This window comes from Hibiscus syriacus, unplaced genomic scaffold (genome assembly GCF_006381635.1).
Source record: "Hibiscus syriacus cultivar Baekdansim isolate YM2019G1 unplaced genomic scaffold, ASM638163v2 tig00016571_pilon, whole genome shotgun sequence".
Classification (NCBI taxonomy): Eukaryota; Viridiplantae; Streptophyta; class Magnoliopsida; order Malvales; family Malvaceae; genus Hibiscus; species Hibiscus syriacus.
Genome location: NW_024062388.1, coordinates 1 through 15,475, shown reverse-complemented (window position 1 = coordinate 15,475; position 15,475 = coordinate 1). Strand labels below are relative to the sequence as shown.

The window sequence follows — 15,475 nt, the reverse complement described above, 5'->3', positions numbered from 1 at the left end:
CGAGTCGGGTTAAATTCAGGTGCTTTCGAATCGGGTTAAAATTCGGTTCATGTTTCTTTCGGTTCGGGTTGCTTTTTGATTCGGGTTAATTTCGGTTCTGATTGATTTCAGTTTCGCTAAATTTTGGATCGGGTATGGGTCGAGTACATGATCAAATTTGATTATCATGTTCGGGTTAATATCGGGTATTGGATCGGGTAATCGGGTTCGGGTCAAGTTTGTCGGGTCTAATTAGAATGGCGCATCTTCCTGAAGGCTTAGAATAACAAACAAGTACGCTTGTATTAAGCCTTCGGTTTTTGTTACCGGGCACCGCAGCTTTGGTGCACACCTACAGAATCATTGAATGTCTTCAATCGAGTAGAAAGAAAGCAAGGCAACACTACTTGTGATCAAGAGATCAGCTCTGATGAGCATCAATGCCGGGCACTTCTTTACGGGATCAGTTAGACAGCTGACTCGAGGAACGCCTTCACTGGTTCCCGTCCCTACAAAAATGATCTCCGATTGTTCTGCAGGTAACTTTCCTCCGGCAGCCCCTCTAGCTAGACATGTGTTCCAAGCACTGTCACTAACAATAACTGATCTAACATTCAAAGTAATGGCATAATAGAATAACTGTAGACCTCATCAGCATTGTCTTTCAACTAGATAACCAAAGAACAGTGAGCTACTTCTTTTATTAAACATAAAGTTGAAAGTTGATCCACCCTTGTGTGTCACTTTTTACCATTTGAGCTAATACCACGTTAAAATGATAGTCAGGTGAGATCAATTAAACAAAAGACAAACTAATCTTAAAAAAAGATCACCAATGAAGCATTGGCTTAATGCCAAAGATGATGATGATGAAAAATTCCCATCTCATTACCGAACAAAAGCAATGGAAAATCAATGAAAACAATAAATACCCAGAAAAGATAACCATCCATTTCATTGCATACTACACTCGTAAATGCAAATCAAACTACATAGAAAACAGAGAATACAGTTTGAAAAGTACATACTAGATTGAGGCCAGGCTCGAAGAAGCCTCCTGGATGAAGAAACCCAATTTCTTGGAAACGAAATTGGAGCATCTGGTGTTGATATTTGGCGCTTGTAAGGTGACGAACTCGTTAAAGGTGTGAATCGAACTGTGCCCAGATATGGTACCATTGTCAAAGCTACCATCATATTTTTTTACTTTATATTTTAAGCTCTTTTTTTATCTAAAAAAATCTTGTAGAGCTTGAAATGTAAAGAATGTAAAGATTACATATAAAATTATGCTTTTCGAATTGAGGAAAAAAATAAAAATGAAAGTTTTCGGTTGGTTTTGGAGAGCGCTGGCTGATCGAAGAAGACAAAATTAAAGGCGAATTTTTGCGCGTTCACTCGTCTAAACGATGTCGTTTATGTCGTAGTGAACCGGATTTAAACTCAGTGTCTTACCTCCTGGCTTTAGACTCCGGGGAATTGGGGTTAAGATAAGAGTTAATTACATCATATATCTTCAAAGTATGACTCTTATTTTAAATTGGTCCTTAAACTTTTAAATATCTCAATTTTACCCATAAAGTATGACTGATTCTAAATTAGTCCTTAAACTTTTGAAAATTCATTTTTCATCCCTAAACTATTACCTTCTTTCTAAATTGATCCCAAACTTTTTGACAATTTTAATTTCATCCCAAACCATACATATACTATTTACATCCCTTGTTACTAAAATTGTTGATCCAAGTTATACTATTGTATGTTCGAAAAAAAAATTATGTTAAATTATGGTTGAAACTAATTACATATTTGGATGAAATTGGGATGTTTAAAAAGCTTGGGGATCATTTAGAATGAAGGTTGTATTTTAGGGATGAAATTGAAATATTAAATAGTTTAAGGAGTAATTTAAAATAAGATACATAGTTTGGGATGAAATTTTTAATATTTAAAAGTTCAAGGACCAATTTAAAATAAAAGTTATAGTTTATGGATATGATGCAATTAACTCTTAGGATAAACAATGGGTATATTATACAGATTGGTACTTGAAGTTTACAACTTTTCTTAAATTGGTGCTTTGACGTTTTATTTTCAATTGATAATTGAACTCGAGTTTTTTTAAATCGATAACTAAATTGAAATTGATGACTAAAATAAGTCGTATTTTGGTACTGTGGTACTCCACTTCAAGCTCGATATTCTATACTCGAAACAACAGTCTACAAGTTCTTAAGAAGGAAATCATTTGTTGTTATGGTTTACTAGAAAGAATCATCTCTGATAATGCCTTGAACCTAAACAATAAGATGATGGAATCAGTTTGTGAGCAGTTCAAGATAAAGCATTATAATTCCACTACTTATCGCCCAAAGATGAATGGGGCAGTAGAGGGAGCTAATAAGAACATCAAGAAGCTTATAGAGAAAATGACTGAGACTTATAAAAACTAGCATGAGAAGTTACCATTTGCTCTATTTGCTTATCGAACTTTGGTACAGACGTCAACTGGGGAAACTCCGTTTTCTTTAGCCTATGGGATGGAAGTTGTGTTACCTATTGAGGTAGAGATCCCCTCACTACGGGTTTTGTCAGAGGTAAAATTAAATGAGGTAGAATGGGTACAAGCCAAATAAGACCAATTGAATTTGATCGAAGAAAAGAGGTTGAAAGCTATTCGTCATGGTCAGATGTACCAAAAGCGCATAATACAAGCACAAGATAAGAAAGTTTACCCCCCAAGAGTTTTGCGAGGGAGATCTGGTGCTTAGAAGGATCCTACCCATTCAAAAAGATTTACGAGGAAAGCGGATGCCAAACTGAGAGGGACCTTATGTTGTGAAGAAAACCTTTTTTGAAGGAGCTTTGATTCTTACTGAGATAGATGGACCAAAATTACCTAACCCAGTGAACTCTGATGCTGTTAAAAATACTTCTCCTGAAGAAAGAAGAAAAAAGAAAAAAAAAGAAAAAAGAAAAAAATAAATAAAAAAGGGGATTCGAGATAAAAATTCATAAAGGACATCTTGAAACCAAATAAGGTCTCAAGTTGAAAACCCATAAAGGGCGGCTTGAGTGTCATTTAAATTCAGGATTTGTGCATGGTGGGGGTTCTGAATTGATTTTAAAGCCGAGAGAGCTCCTGATTTGAGCGGTAACATCAAATGGTGATCAGGGTTTCGGGTTTTAAAGATATGGGTTTAAAGCATCTCGGCTCCTCGTTGGAGCCCCATAGGTAGTAAGAGGCCATGGTGGTCGCTCATTTTTTACCCGAAATACCATACATATATCATTGCCAAAACAGTAGCGTTTTGGGGTTAGGGCAACCCGTGTTTGAGGGAGAGGGGTAAACCGCATGAGAAATCCATCAATTTTCGAGTCGTTACATTTTGGTCCTTAAACCGAGTTCCTCCAAGTTTCTGATCGCAGCCTCTAAGTTTATGTGCCTTTTATTTTAGTCCTTAGGCTTAGTCAATTTAAGTTTTTACTTGTTTGTATATTTGACATGCTATTTTCGAAATTTTATTTTAATCCCACAACTGTTTACGAATTTATTTCAATTTTGGTGCCAAAAATATGATTATTAACGTTTAATGACCTAATTTTGCCTAGTTTATAGTTTTAACCTTAGATTTGCCTATCCTTTCATTTTGGTCACTATGTTATTTTTTTCCATGCATGTATATGTATTCATTTATGCCATATTTTATTTCCTGCGTGATTGGTGGGTTGCTTGCTAGGTGTTAGCCATTTATTTGTTCGTTTAAAGCCTGTGTGTTTAATATATATACATCGTATGGGTCTTTATTATGCCACATGTCACGTTTTTTTTTCTTCAATATGCATGTAAGTATATATATATATATATATATATATATATATATATATATATATATATATATATAAGGTTTTTTTTCATTGAGTGGGCTTCACGTGATGCACATTTTTAAATCTATATATATATATATATATATATATATAAAAGGTTTTATGTTTCATTGAGTGGGCTTCATGTGATGCACATTTTTAAATCATATATATATATATTTTAATATAATCTAACTTTTGTTGTTAATCTTTCGTTATATATATATATATATATTAAATGTAATACGATAAGTTTATTTTTTTTCTTCGTCAAATTATTAAACGAGCTAGTATTAGGGGCATTAGTATATTATTTTTAACTTTTTAGAATACACATATTTTTAGCCAAATTCAAACATAATTAATTTTTAACATTTTTCTAAATTATATATTTACATTTGCTTTGACTATGTTTTTTATATCATCTATTTAATCATTGTTGCATGACATGTATGATATCATCATGAGTATAATTTCATCTTATCAATAATTTAATTAAGTGAAATACCCTTTCTTTTTAAAATCATTGTGAAGTGATTGGACTTTGATTATAAATATCTAATGTTAGTCTTGTATCTGATGGGTTTGATTTTAATGAATGAAAGAAGTCTAGTTGACTTTTCTCTTAGTCTTTTGTTTAGTTAACTTATGTAATTTCACTTTATGTTTCTCCTTCCTCTTCTTGTTTCAGTTCTTCCACCGTTCATCGGAGTCCTTTACTTTGAGCGCCATGAAAAATCAATGTTCGCTCGGTCTTCGTCCATCCGTAGAAGCGGTGGCAAATAGCAACCGGACACACAACTATCATAGCACGTCGGATCCAATACTACACTTGTTTGGCCCGTGGCAAACAGTAGCACGACACCAGCAACAACGTCGTTGCAACCTTACCTTTTCCTCGGCTCACCTCCATACCTCTATGAAAATTATAGGTATACAACTTAGTAAAACTGTTATGATATGTATATATCATATTATCATAAAACTTTTACTAAGTCGTATACCTATCATTTTCATAAATAAATACATATGTCATGTACAAACGAATCAGTACCAACTACCAACTAGTTGCAGGCAAAGATTCCTGTTTTCCTTATTGAAATAGACAATACCCATCATTGTTGAAGGGCTTCAAAGGAATGTAAATTTAGTGGAAAATTCCTACAAATTATTAATTTGAAACCCTGATTCAAAGATATCAAATCCCTTCACGCAACTTCAAGGAAGGTGTGAGAGTGATTTACTGTTTTATTCTCAATCAAATAGCTCTTGTTTCTAGCAGTGCTTGTCAACTCTGCATGATTTTTTGAAGTATCAGGTCATTGTCTTGGGCCATGGAAAATTGCTTCTCTGTACAATTAGTTTCGAGAATATCCTCATTCATGGTTGGGATTGCACTGTCGGGCATGCTGATTACGTGTGCAAGATTAAACAAACTCTTCCGGCTTTGACTGCTGCTCTTGAAGAGCTGAGGGTACAAAAGAATGACGTGCAACGGGAGGTTGATCTGGCAGAACAGCGACAACTTAAGCACTTGATCAAGTTCAGCTATGGCTTTCAAAAGCCGAAACTATGATAACAGAGGCGGAAAATTTGATTGCAGATGGCCCTCAACAAATAAATAACTTGTGTCTCGACGGCTGCCTCTCCAAGTATTGTCTGTTTACCTAAAAGTTTGGGAAAAAGGTGACCAAAATGCTTCAGGACATAAGGGATCACATGAGTACAGAAGTTTTTGAGAAGGTAGCAGAGACTCAGCCTGCTCCTTCAGTTGTAGTAAGACCTGAGGAGCTGCCAATTGCTCTTGAATCCACAAGCTATGGAGCAGTATCATGGACAAAGATGTGGGTATCATTGGCCTCTACGGCATTGGAGGTGTTGAAAAGACAACACTTTTAACCCAAATCAACAACAAATTCAGCACCACACTTGAGGGTTTCGACATTATAATTTGGGCGTTGGTGTCTAGAGATTACAATGTTGAAAATATTCAACAAATCCACTGCGCGTTTTCCATGGAAAATGTTGACATATCGCCACATGGGAAGGCGCATTGCAAGGGCGCGCCTTCCAAGGATTTTCTTACCACATCAAAGGCACGTTTGGGAAGGAGCCTTCCCTAGAAGTATATTTAAAAAAATATACTTTAAAAAATTTTAAGAAATAAAACTATAAGGACCAATAGCATAATTTAATACATATTAGTTTCATGAATTGAAGAGCTTAATGCTTTAGTTTATATAGTCATATTGGAGTGTCTAGGTTATATTTTTTGACACTGTAAAATAAAAGCTAAAAAGTGTATCACTTAACTTTTTTATTTATATATCTAATGAATCCACTTCTACATTATTGTTAAATTTCATTAGGTTAATATTTATTATTAAGGTTTATATCAGTTAAGATTGGATATTTTTTATATGTTAATATATTTAAATACTTATTTTTAATTATGAGTTCAAAAAAATTAAGTAACACAAATTAAAAATATTTTATTGACATATAAATGTATTATTTATTAAATGTGATTAATTAGATCTATAATACCTTTAGGATCTTCAACTCATGTAGCTAATATGTATTAAATTACATTGTTGATCCCTATAGTTTTGTTTTTTAATTTTTTAAATATCCAGGCATGCTCCTTGTAATGTGTCTTCCCACATGGTGTCATGTCAATATTTCTCCTGAAAAATGCGCGCTTTCGGTTCACCTAAACAAAGGTGTGTTTCTTGAAATGCACCTCCTTTTTTTATCAGAATGGGTGCTATTTTGGTTAATACTCAAGAAAAAGTTGTTAATGTGGTATTTTTTAATTTAAGAGCGATTTTCTAAAAATTTGCCAAATAAATCCCTATTTTTTCTCCCAATTAAGTTTATATTTTGAAATTTCATTAATTCATTAGTTTCACAAGCATTGATTATTAAATTTAATGTTTCTTTTAAACTAATCACGTGATCTCAATGGTTAAAAGAAAGTATTGTTATTCGTAGAAAATTATTGAGCGTTCATGGTTAAATTGATCAAAATATGTGATTGATTCAATTTACGATTCAAAAGTTATTTGATTTAATGTATTGGTTTAAAAATTCAATTGAGTATAAAAGAGATTCAATAATTTAATTACCTTTTTTTAAAAAAAATTGAGGATTCCATACATCCTAATGCCAATTGAATTGTATTTGCTGCAGACAATGGTGAGCTCAGGGAGCTGCCGTGCATCCATGTCTTCCACGTAGAGACTCGCATTAATAACAGCACGAGGAAGACGAGGTTGAAATGTCGGATTTGCAACTTGCAAACATTTTTAAGTTCGAGTCGAGTGGAGTTAAGCTCGAATCGAGTATAATTATACTTTTATTCTAAAAGAATAATATTTCACAGTATGAGATTCAGTGTCATTTGGACTCGAATCCAATTGTATTTTATTAAGATCAAGTCGTCCACCTTCTCTGTTCAACAGTGGGAGAAGGGTGGGGACAGAATATATCGTTTATTATCACCATCTGTTTATTCTTTGATCGCCATGAAAAATCAATGTTCGGCCGGTCTTCGTCCATCCGTAGAAGCAGTGGAAAATCGGAACCGGACACAGTAGCACCGACACCACCAAACGTCGTTGCAACCTTAACTTTACCTCGACTCACCTCCATACCTCCACGAAAATGATAGGAAGATGACTTCTAACTTTTACAATAAATTTCTCTCTCTCTCTCTCTCACACACACACACACACACATATATAATATATATCGTAAGAAATTTACTAAGTCGTCATCCTATCATTTTCCTAAATAAATACATGTGCCATGTACAAACGAATCAGTACCAACTAGTTGCAGGCAAAGATTCCTGTTTTCCTTATTGAAAATAGACAAATACCCATCATTGTTGAAGGGCTTCAAAGGAATGTAATTTAGTGGAAAAGTCCTACAAATTTTTAATTTGAAACCCTGATTCAAAGATATTAAATCCCTTCACGCAACTTCAAGGAAAGTGTGAGTGATTTACTGTTTTATTCTCAATCAAATAGCTCTTGTTTCTAGCGGTGCTTGTCAACTCTGCATGATTTTTTCAAAGTCGTCTTGGTATCATGTCATTGTCATAGGCCATGCACAAATCAATCAGTACCAGCTCGATGCAAAGGAAGACTCCTCGTTTCTTTCCGATCTACCTAAACATAATTGAAAAAGGACAAATTACCCATTGTTGTTTAAGGGTTTTCTCTGCATTTTGCAGTAATCTATAACACAAATCCTGTGCCTACTCACCAACTTCCAAACCAAAACCAAAAACCAGTCTTCAAGTTCCAGATCTTCTCACTGGTAAATCTAGTTTGATTTTGAAGGCCCCAAGTATTTACCAGAATCATGGGCAATTGCTTCTCCATACAATTTAGTTTCGAGAATATCCTCATTCGTGCCTGGGATTCCACTGTTGGACACGCTAATTACGTGTGCAAGCTTAAAGAAACTCTTCTGGCTTTGTCTGCTGCTCTTGAAGAGTTGAGAGTACAAAAGAATGACGTGCAACGGGAGGTTGATCTGGCTGAACAGCGACAACTGAAGCGACTCGAGCAAGTTCGGCTATGGCTTTCAAAAGCGAAAACTATGATAACAGAAGCGGAAAATTTGATTGCAGATGGCCCTCAACAAATAAATAACTTGTGTCTTGGTGGCTGCGTTTCCAGGAATTGCCTGTCTAGCTACAAGTTTGGGAAAAGGTGACCAAAATGCTTCAAGACATAAGGGATCACATGAGTAAAGGAGTTTTTGATAGGGTAGCAGAGACTCAGCCAGCAGCTTCAGTTGTAGTAAGACCTGAGGATCGGACAGTTGCTCTTGAATCCACCGTCGACAAGGTATGGAGCTGTATCATGGACAACGATGTGGGGATCATTGGCCTCTACGGTATAGGAGGCGTTGGAAAGACAACACTCTTGACCCAATCAACAACAAGTTCAGCACCACACCACAGGGTTTCGACATTGTAATCTGGTCGCTGGTGTCTAAAGATTACAATGTTGAAAAGATTCAAGACAGGATTGGTGGGAAAATTGGGTTTTCGGATGAATCTTGGAAAAATAGAAGTGTTGACCAAAAAGCTGAAGATATCTATGGAGTCTTGCGCCAAAAGAGATTTGTTGTATTATTGGATGATCTATGGGAGAGGGTGGATTTGAACAAAGTTGGGATTCCAAAACCAACCCAAGAAAATGGTTCCAAACTAATTTTCACCACTCGATTAAAAGAGGTTTGTGGCGAAATGGAAGCTCGACATAAAATTAAAGAGTGTGGTGGACTGCCTCTTGCACTGATTACGATCGGCCGTGCCATGGCTTGCAAGACAACACCTGGGGAATGGAAATATGCAATTGAGAAGTTGAAGCGATCGGCGTTACCCAAAATGGAAAATGAGGTATTTCCGCTTTTAAAATTCAGATATGATTATCTAGATCCCACAATGAAATGTTGCCTCCTATACTGTTGTCTGTATCCTGAAGATTATAATATTCCCAAAATGAGATTAGTGGAGTATTGGTTTTGTGAAGGGTTGTTGAATGAATTTGATAGAATTAGTGATTCTCAAATGCAAGGAGACTACATTGTCAACTCTCTTCTTAGTGCCTGTTTATTGGAAAGAGGTGGAGAAGAACGTGTGAAGATGCATGATGTGATCCGTGACATGGGTTTGTGGACAGCATGCGAGGTTGAAGAGAAAGAGCAGAGTTTTTTTGTAAAATCAGGACAATCACTACCGAACGAGTTGCAATTTTTAAAGAAAGATTCCTCTTTTCTTACCAATCCACTACTAAAGAACAATAAAGAAAAGACAAATACCCATAATTCTTATTCCATGTTTGAAACACTTCTTCTATGGGGACTACCAGAAATGAAGCATATACTGGGATGCCCTGTCCTCCATGTCTGAAACGTATTCAAATAGTCAATTGTCCTAAACTGAAGAAGCTTCCTCTCAACTCTGACAGTGCAAAGGGAATCAGATCATCATTAAGGGAGAAAAAGACTGGTGGGAACAGCTAGAATGGGAGAATGAAGCCACTCGAAATGCTTCTCTCCTCTCTTTCCTAGCACATGTTTATTGAAGTGAAACAATGTCAAATTTTTGAAACAAAAATATTTTTCCTTAAATCGTCTCATCCCTGTTTTTATTTAGGATAAACTCTTTATATGGTCACCCACCTGTTACTTTTTTCTTCTCGTTAACCAACTATTTTTTCCCCAAAATCATACTTAATATTCATTTTAGTTTTGTTTTGATCACCTACTTTTAAAAAAATAACAGTGATGCTGACATGTTACCACAAGGTAATGTCGTGTCAGCATCATCTTTAAGTTTTTTTAACGGTAAGTGGCCAAAATTGAACCAAAACATAATATTAAGTATGATTTTGAAAAAAAATAATAGTTGAATGACCAAAATAGAAATTAAGTAATACACGGGTGAACAAATAGATAATTTACCCTTTTATTTAATATTTATATTATCTTTATAACATTCTTAATAATAATGAATAGTATGTTCGAGTAATTTAGTAAAATTGAGTCAAACAAAAATCTAGTAACTTTTTTTTTGAAATATGGAGAAATTCATTCATTCATAAAGTAAGATCATGGAATTATTTTTAGAAAAATAATAAATAATCTAAAAAATAAAAGTTATGAACAAATAATTATTTGCGGCAACGATTAAACAACACCAATATTAACATCAAAGGGACAAAATATAATTAATAATAGAAAATAGAGGGGAAATCAAAATAAAAATACCTAAATAAATAATTATCCCCATATTTTTTTAATGGTCTAAAAAACATGAAAACACACTTGATTAAGTTCTTATCAAATTCGAGTTAATTTGTACCGAATTGTCCTCTAAACTATTTTTGGGATGTTTTGCCCCATAAATTTAAATAGTTACCTGGTCTGTCCCAAATCAGACGTACACCACTTGTTTAGAAGTGAAACGATATCAAATTCTTGAAACAAAAATTGAAACTGAAGACACATTTCAGAGGAAAATCTCTGGCAAAAAAAATAGTTTTCCTTGAATCGTCCCACGTAATCTAATCAGCTAATTGCTATAAGACATGGAATCCAACAAGCTTGCTTTACTCTTGGTTGCAATGGCTGTATTTCTTTTTACTGCAGCCACTCTGACTGTTACGGCTGCTCAGAACGAAGTTAAGCCGGTCCCGATCGTTGCCGACATTAGAAACTGCATCACTAAAGGTACTTTCTGCTTCACCAATGATGACCGGTGCAGCGGATTTTGTGATACTTAATTTCTTGGGACGTGGAAATGTTCTGATGGAAATATCTAAATAGATGGTTTGTTCGAGTGCTTGTTAGAGCTTTTTATTTCTCTTCATTGTGATAGAATGCACCAATACTTGTTGTTCTTGCTCTAGTGATGGTTTTCTTCGATTCTTAGGTTATAGTCCGCTAACCAGATTTCGAATGCTACTTATTATTTGGCAGTTCTGTTTTTATGTTCCATTCCATGCCATTGTATTTTTTAACTGATCCTTGCACCGGTTACCCTTCTTCCGATTCCGTGCATAGCTCAAATCGGAAGTTCTCCGTGCTTATATAGCATATGCATTCGAGTGAACTTATGTTGTCAATCTTTTTGCAGAGTAAACCTAAAATTGGAACAATGGAGAGCACGAAATTATTGGTATCATCACCTTACATTAGAGATCTTGCCACTTTGGTGGTTGCATACTGTATTAGCATCAACCTCGTCGAAGTTACCTGGAAATTGAAGCTCAAAGCACTGGTAAGATTCTATTTCAAGAGGAAGAGATCTTAACAGGCTTGTTAACTTATCAATTCTCCCTCGATATCGCAGTTTCCGAGTCCGAATGAATACTCCTCTTTCATGGGTGACTTCTCAACTGGAAAAAGAATAGCAACATTCACTATGATGCTACTAAGTCAATTCATATTTGACAAATACGGATGGGGATTCGCCGCAAGAATCACACCCACTGTCCTGCTTCTTACCGGAGTCGGTTTCTTTTCGTTGATTCTATTCAGCGATCCACTCGCCTTGTGAAATTCGGCATGACCCCTCTTCTTGCAGCTGTATACGTTGGTGCCATGCAGAACATTTTCAGCAAGAGTGCAAAGTACAGTTTGTTTGATCCATGCGATGCAAAGAAATGGCCTATATTCCTTTAGACGAGTACACCAAGGTTAGGAATATTTACCCGAAACTCCGAATCTTTTGTCGAACTTCTCGATAATTTACAATATAACTTACTCGATGATGTCACTAGGTTAAAGGGAAGGCTGCCATTGATGTCGTATGCAATCCAATAGGGAAATCAGGGGTGCTTTGATTCAGCAGTTTATGATCTGGACCTTTGGATCACTTGTAAACTCAACCCCATACTTCGGAGGCATACTTTTGATCATCGTTTTCACATGGCTGTCGGCAGCCAAGTAGTTGGATACACATTTCATCGCGTTGCGTAAGAAAGAAGAGCATGAGAAGGAGACAGAACGAAAAGCCGTTAAGACCCCGGTCGAGCCGGACCCGAAAATGTTGTCACTAGGTTAAAGGAAGACTATGCATTATGTTATACACTTGTCATTTTCCATTTTTCCAATAAAAGATTAATGACAGTCTGAGTTAAACGTTAACTTATTAATTGAGATATAATAAAATCTTATCACATAATCTCAAACGATTAAAACGGCTATCATAATTTAGTCTAAAGCTTTTTTTAATAAAATCATCGCCTTTTTGTTTAGTCAATATTGGTGGCACATTTAAAAAAGGGTAAACTACGTATTTAGTATTTAAACTATAAGTTTTAGTCTATTTAGGACTTACACTTTTAATTTTTTCAAAATCATACCTAACGTTTAGTTTTCATTTCATTTTAGTACATCGCCGTTAAAAACTTAACGCGTTTAGTATCTAAACTATCAGTTTTGATCTATTTTAGTTCCTAAACTTTTAATTTTTTTAAAATTTAATGTTAAATTTTGAACTGGGTACTAAATGAAACAGAAACTAAACTTTAGATATGGTTTTAACAGATTGAAAGTTTAGGTAGTAAAAGAAACCAAAATTAATAGTTTAAGTACAAACGCGAAATTTACCCAAAATATTAGCGGCTCAAAGTTATAGCAAGGCATATACGCATCGTCTCTATTAATATGCATATTCGCTATTATTTCACCAATTTGCCTTCATTAACATTCGCTAATAATATTACATATTAGGAGATGGTTGTGATGTCAGGATCGAAACAGGACCAAGCAGTGAAACTACCTTCAAAGTGATTTTCATCTATCCCCCCCCCTATTATTGCAAGTAACTGAGACTCCCTGCTCATTGTAATCAAACGTAATTATTGAAGCTTCAAGGACAGTGTGAGAGCAAATGTATCCGTTTCTACCGAGTGGATCCCTTTTGTTTAGAAAATTGCCAATCAACTATGCTTCAAGACATCTCGAAAAAGTAGAGTGCCAAGACTTTGTTTTTTTCCTTAGTCGTCTTTGCTATCATGGCAAGAGAAACGTATGGGCCCATGCACAGACCAATCACTACCAAAAGAGTTATGATTTCTAAAGGAATTCCTTTTTTTTACCAATCCACTACTAGAGCACAATTACAAATTCCCATTATCCTTGTCCCATATTTGCTTTTAGTGGAAGGGTTTTCTCTGCATTTTGCAGTAATCTCATAACACAAATTACTCAGTACTCAACTCCCAACCAAAGCGCATCCTTTATTTTTGGAGCATTTCTTTGTGAGCTTTGATTTCTTCTTTCTTGTTTTTTGTTTCCCCTTTCCCTCCTAACAAAATCAATCTCTAGATTGTTTTTGTGTCTGTTCAATTTCACTGCTTGTTTTCTTCTCGATCATCAAATTCCAGATCCTCTCACCAGGAAGTCAAGTTTGATTTTGAAGTCCCCAAGTATTTACCAGAGTCATGGAATTGCTTCTCGGTACAATGTAGTTTCGAAAATATCCTCATTCGTGGTTGGGATTGCATTGTTGGACGGGCTAATTACGTGTGCAAGCTTAAAGAAACTCTTCCGGCTTTGGCTGATGCTCTTGCAGAGCTGAGGGTAAAAAGAATGATGTGCAACGGAGGTTGATCTGGCGGAACAGCGACAACTGAAGCGACTCGATCAAGTTCAGCTATGGCTTTCGAAAGCAGAAACTATGATAACAGAGGCGGAAAACCTGATTGCAGATGGCCCTCAACAATAAATAACTTGTGTCTCGGCGGTTGCCTCTCCAAGAATTGCCTGTCTACCTACAAGTTTGGGAAAAAGGTGGCCAAAATGCTTCAAGACATAAGGATCACATGAGTAAAGGTTTTTGATAGGGTAGCAGAGACTCAGCCAGCAGCTTCAGTTGTATAAGACCTGAGGATCGGACAGTTGCTCTTGAATCCACCATCGACAAGGTATGGAGCTGTATCATGGACAACGATGTGGGATCATTGGCCTCTACGGCATAGGAGGCGTTGGAAAGACAACACTCTTGACCCAAATCAACAACAAGTTCAGCACCACACCACAGGGTTTCGACATTGTAATCTGGTCGCTGGTGTCTAAAGATTACAATGTTGATAAGATTCAAGACAGGATTGGTGGAGAATTGGGTTTTCGGTGAATCTTGGAAAACTAGAAGTTGACCAAAAGCTGAAGATATCTATGGAGTCTTGCGCCACAAAGATTTGTTTGTATTATTTGGATGATCTATGAGGTGGATTTGAACAAAGTTGGGATTCCAAAACCAAGCAAGAAAATGGTTCCAAACTTATTTTCACTACTCGATCATTGGAGGTTTGTGGCGAATGGAAGCTCAAAAGAACTTGGAACTGGAGTGTCTTAAATCAGAAGAGGCTTGGAATTGTTCCAAGGACAAGGTTGGAGATGAAACCCTCAACAGCCATCCAGATATTCCGAACTAGCTGAACATGTAGCCAAAGAGTGCGATGGACTGCCTCTTGCACTAATTACGATCGGTCGTGCCATGGCTCGCAAGAGAACACCTGGGGAATGGAGATACGCAATCGAAAAGTTGAAGCGATCGACGTTACCTAAATGGAAAAGGAGGTATATCCGTTTTTAAAATTCAGTTATGATAATTTGTCTTCCACAATGAAATGTTGCCTCCTGTACTGTTGTTTGTATCCCGGATTACATATTCCCACAAAGACATTGGTGGAATATTGGTTTTATGAAGGGCTACTGAACGAATTTGATAGATTTAGTGAAGCTCAAATGCAAGGAGACGACATTATCAACTCTCTTCTTAGTGCATGTTTATTGGAAAGAGCAGAAGAATCAATTTATGGGGAAATCAAGTGAAGAGCTGATGTGATCCGAGACATGGGTTTTGTGGATAGCATGCGAGCCTGAAGAGAAGAGAAAGAGAATAGTTTCTTTGTAAAAGGGGCTCAATTACTAGAGGAGCCTGATGTTAAGGCATGGGAAGCTGCAAAAAGAATGTCGGTGATGAAAATCAGATTAAGTTCTGAGAGGAACCCCTAAATGCCCTAACCTTCGACTTTGTTTCTTAGCCAAAATAAGCTGCAGGATCAATGATGGCTTCTTTCAGTTTATGCCTCAT

General features: G+C 36.0%; 1 protein-coding gene and 3 pseudogenes across 1 annotated transcript; 3 read left to right on the top strand and 1 right to left on the bottom strand.

The window, feature by feature from the left end:
- Positions 1-175: 175 nt before the first annotated feature.
- Positions 176-1,211, bottom strand: LOC120208515. Its single transcript, XM_039207765.1, has 3 exons — positions 1,009-1,211; positions 424-552; positions 176-331 (listed from the first exon to the last, which is right to left on the bottom strand). The coding sequence occupies exons 1-3, from the start codon at positions 1,174-1,176 to the stop codon at positions 176-178; spliced, it is 453 nt and encodes a 150-aa protein (XP_039063696.1). The 5' UTR covers positions 1,177-1,211.
- Positions 1,212-8,217: 7,006 nt separating this feature from the next.
- On the top strand, positions 8,218-9,839 carry LOC120208514 (annotated as a pseudogene).
- Positions 9,840-11,515: 1,676 nt separating this feature from the next.
- Positions 11,516-14,104, top strand: LOC120208513 (annotated as a pseudogene).
- Positions 14,105-14,305: 201 nt separating this feature from the next.
- Positions 14,306-14,958, top strand: LOC120208512 (annotated as a pseudogene).
- The last annotated feature ends 517 nt before the right edge of the window (positions 14,959-15,475 follow it).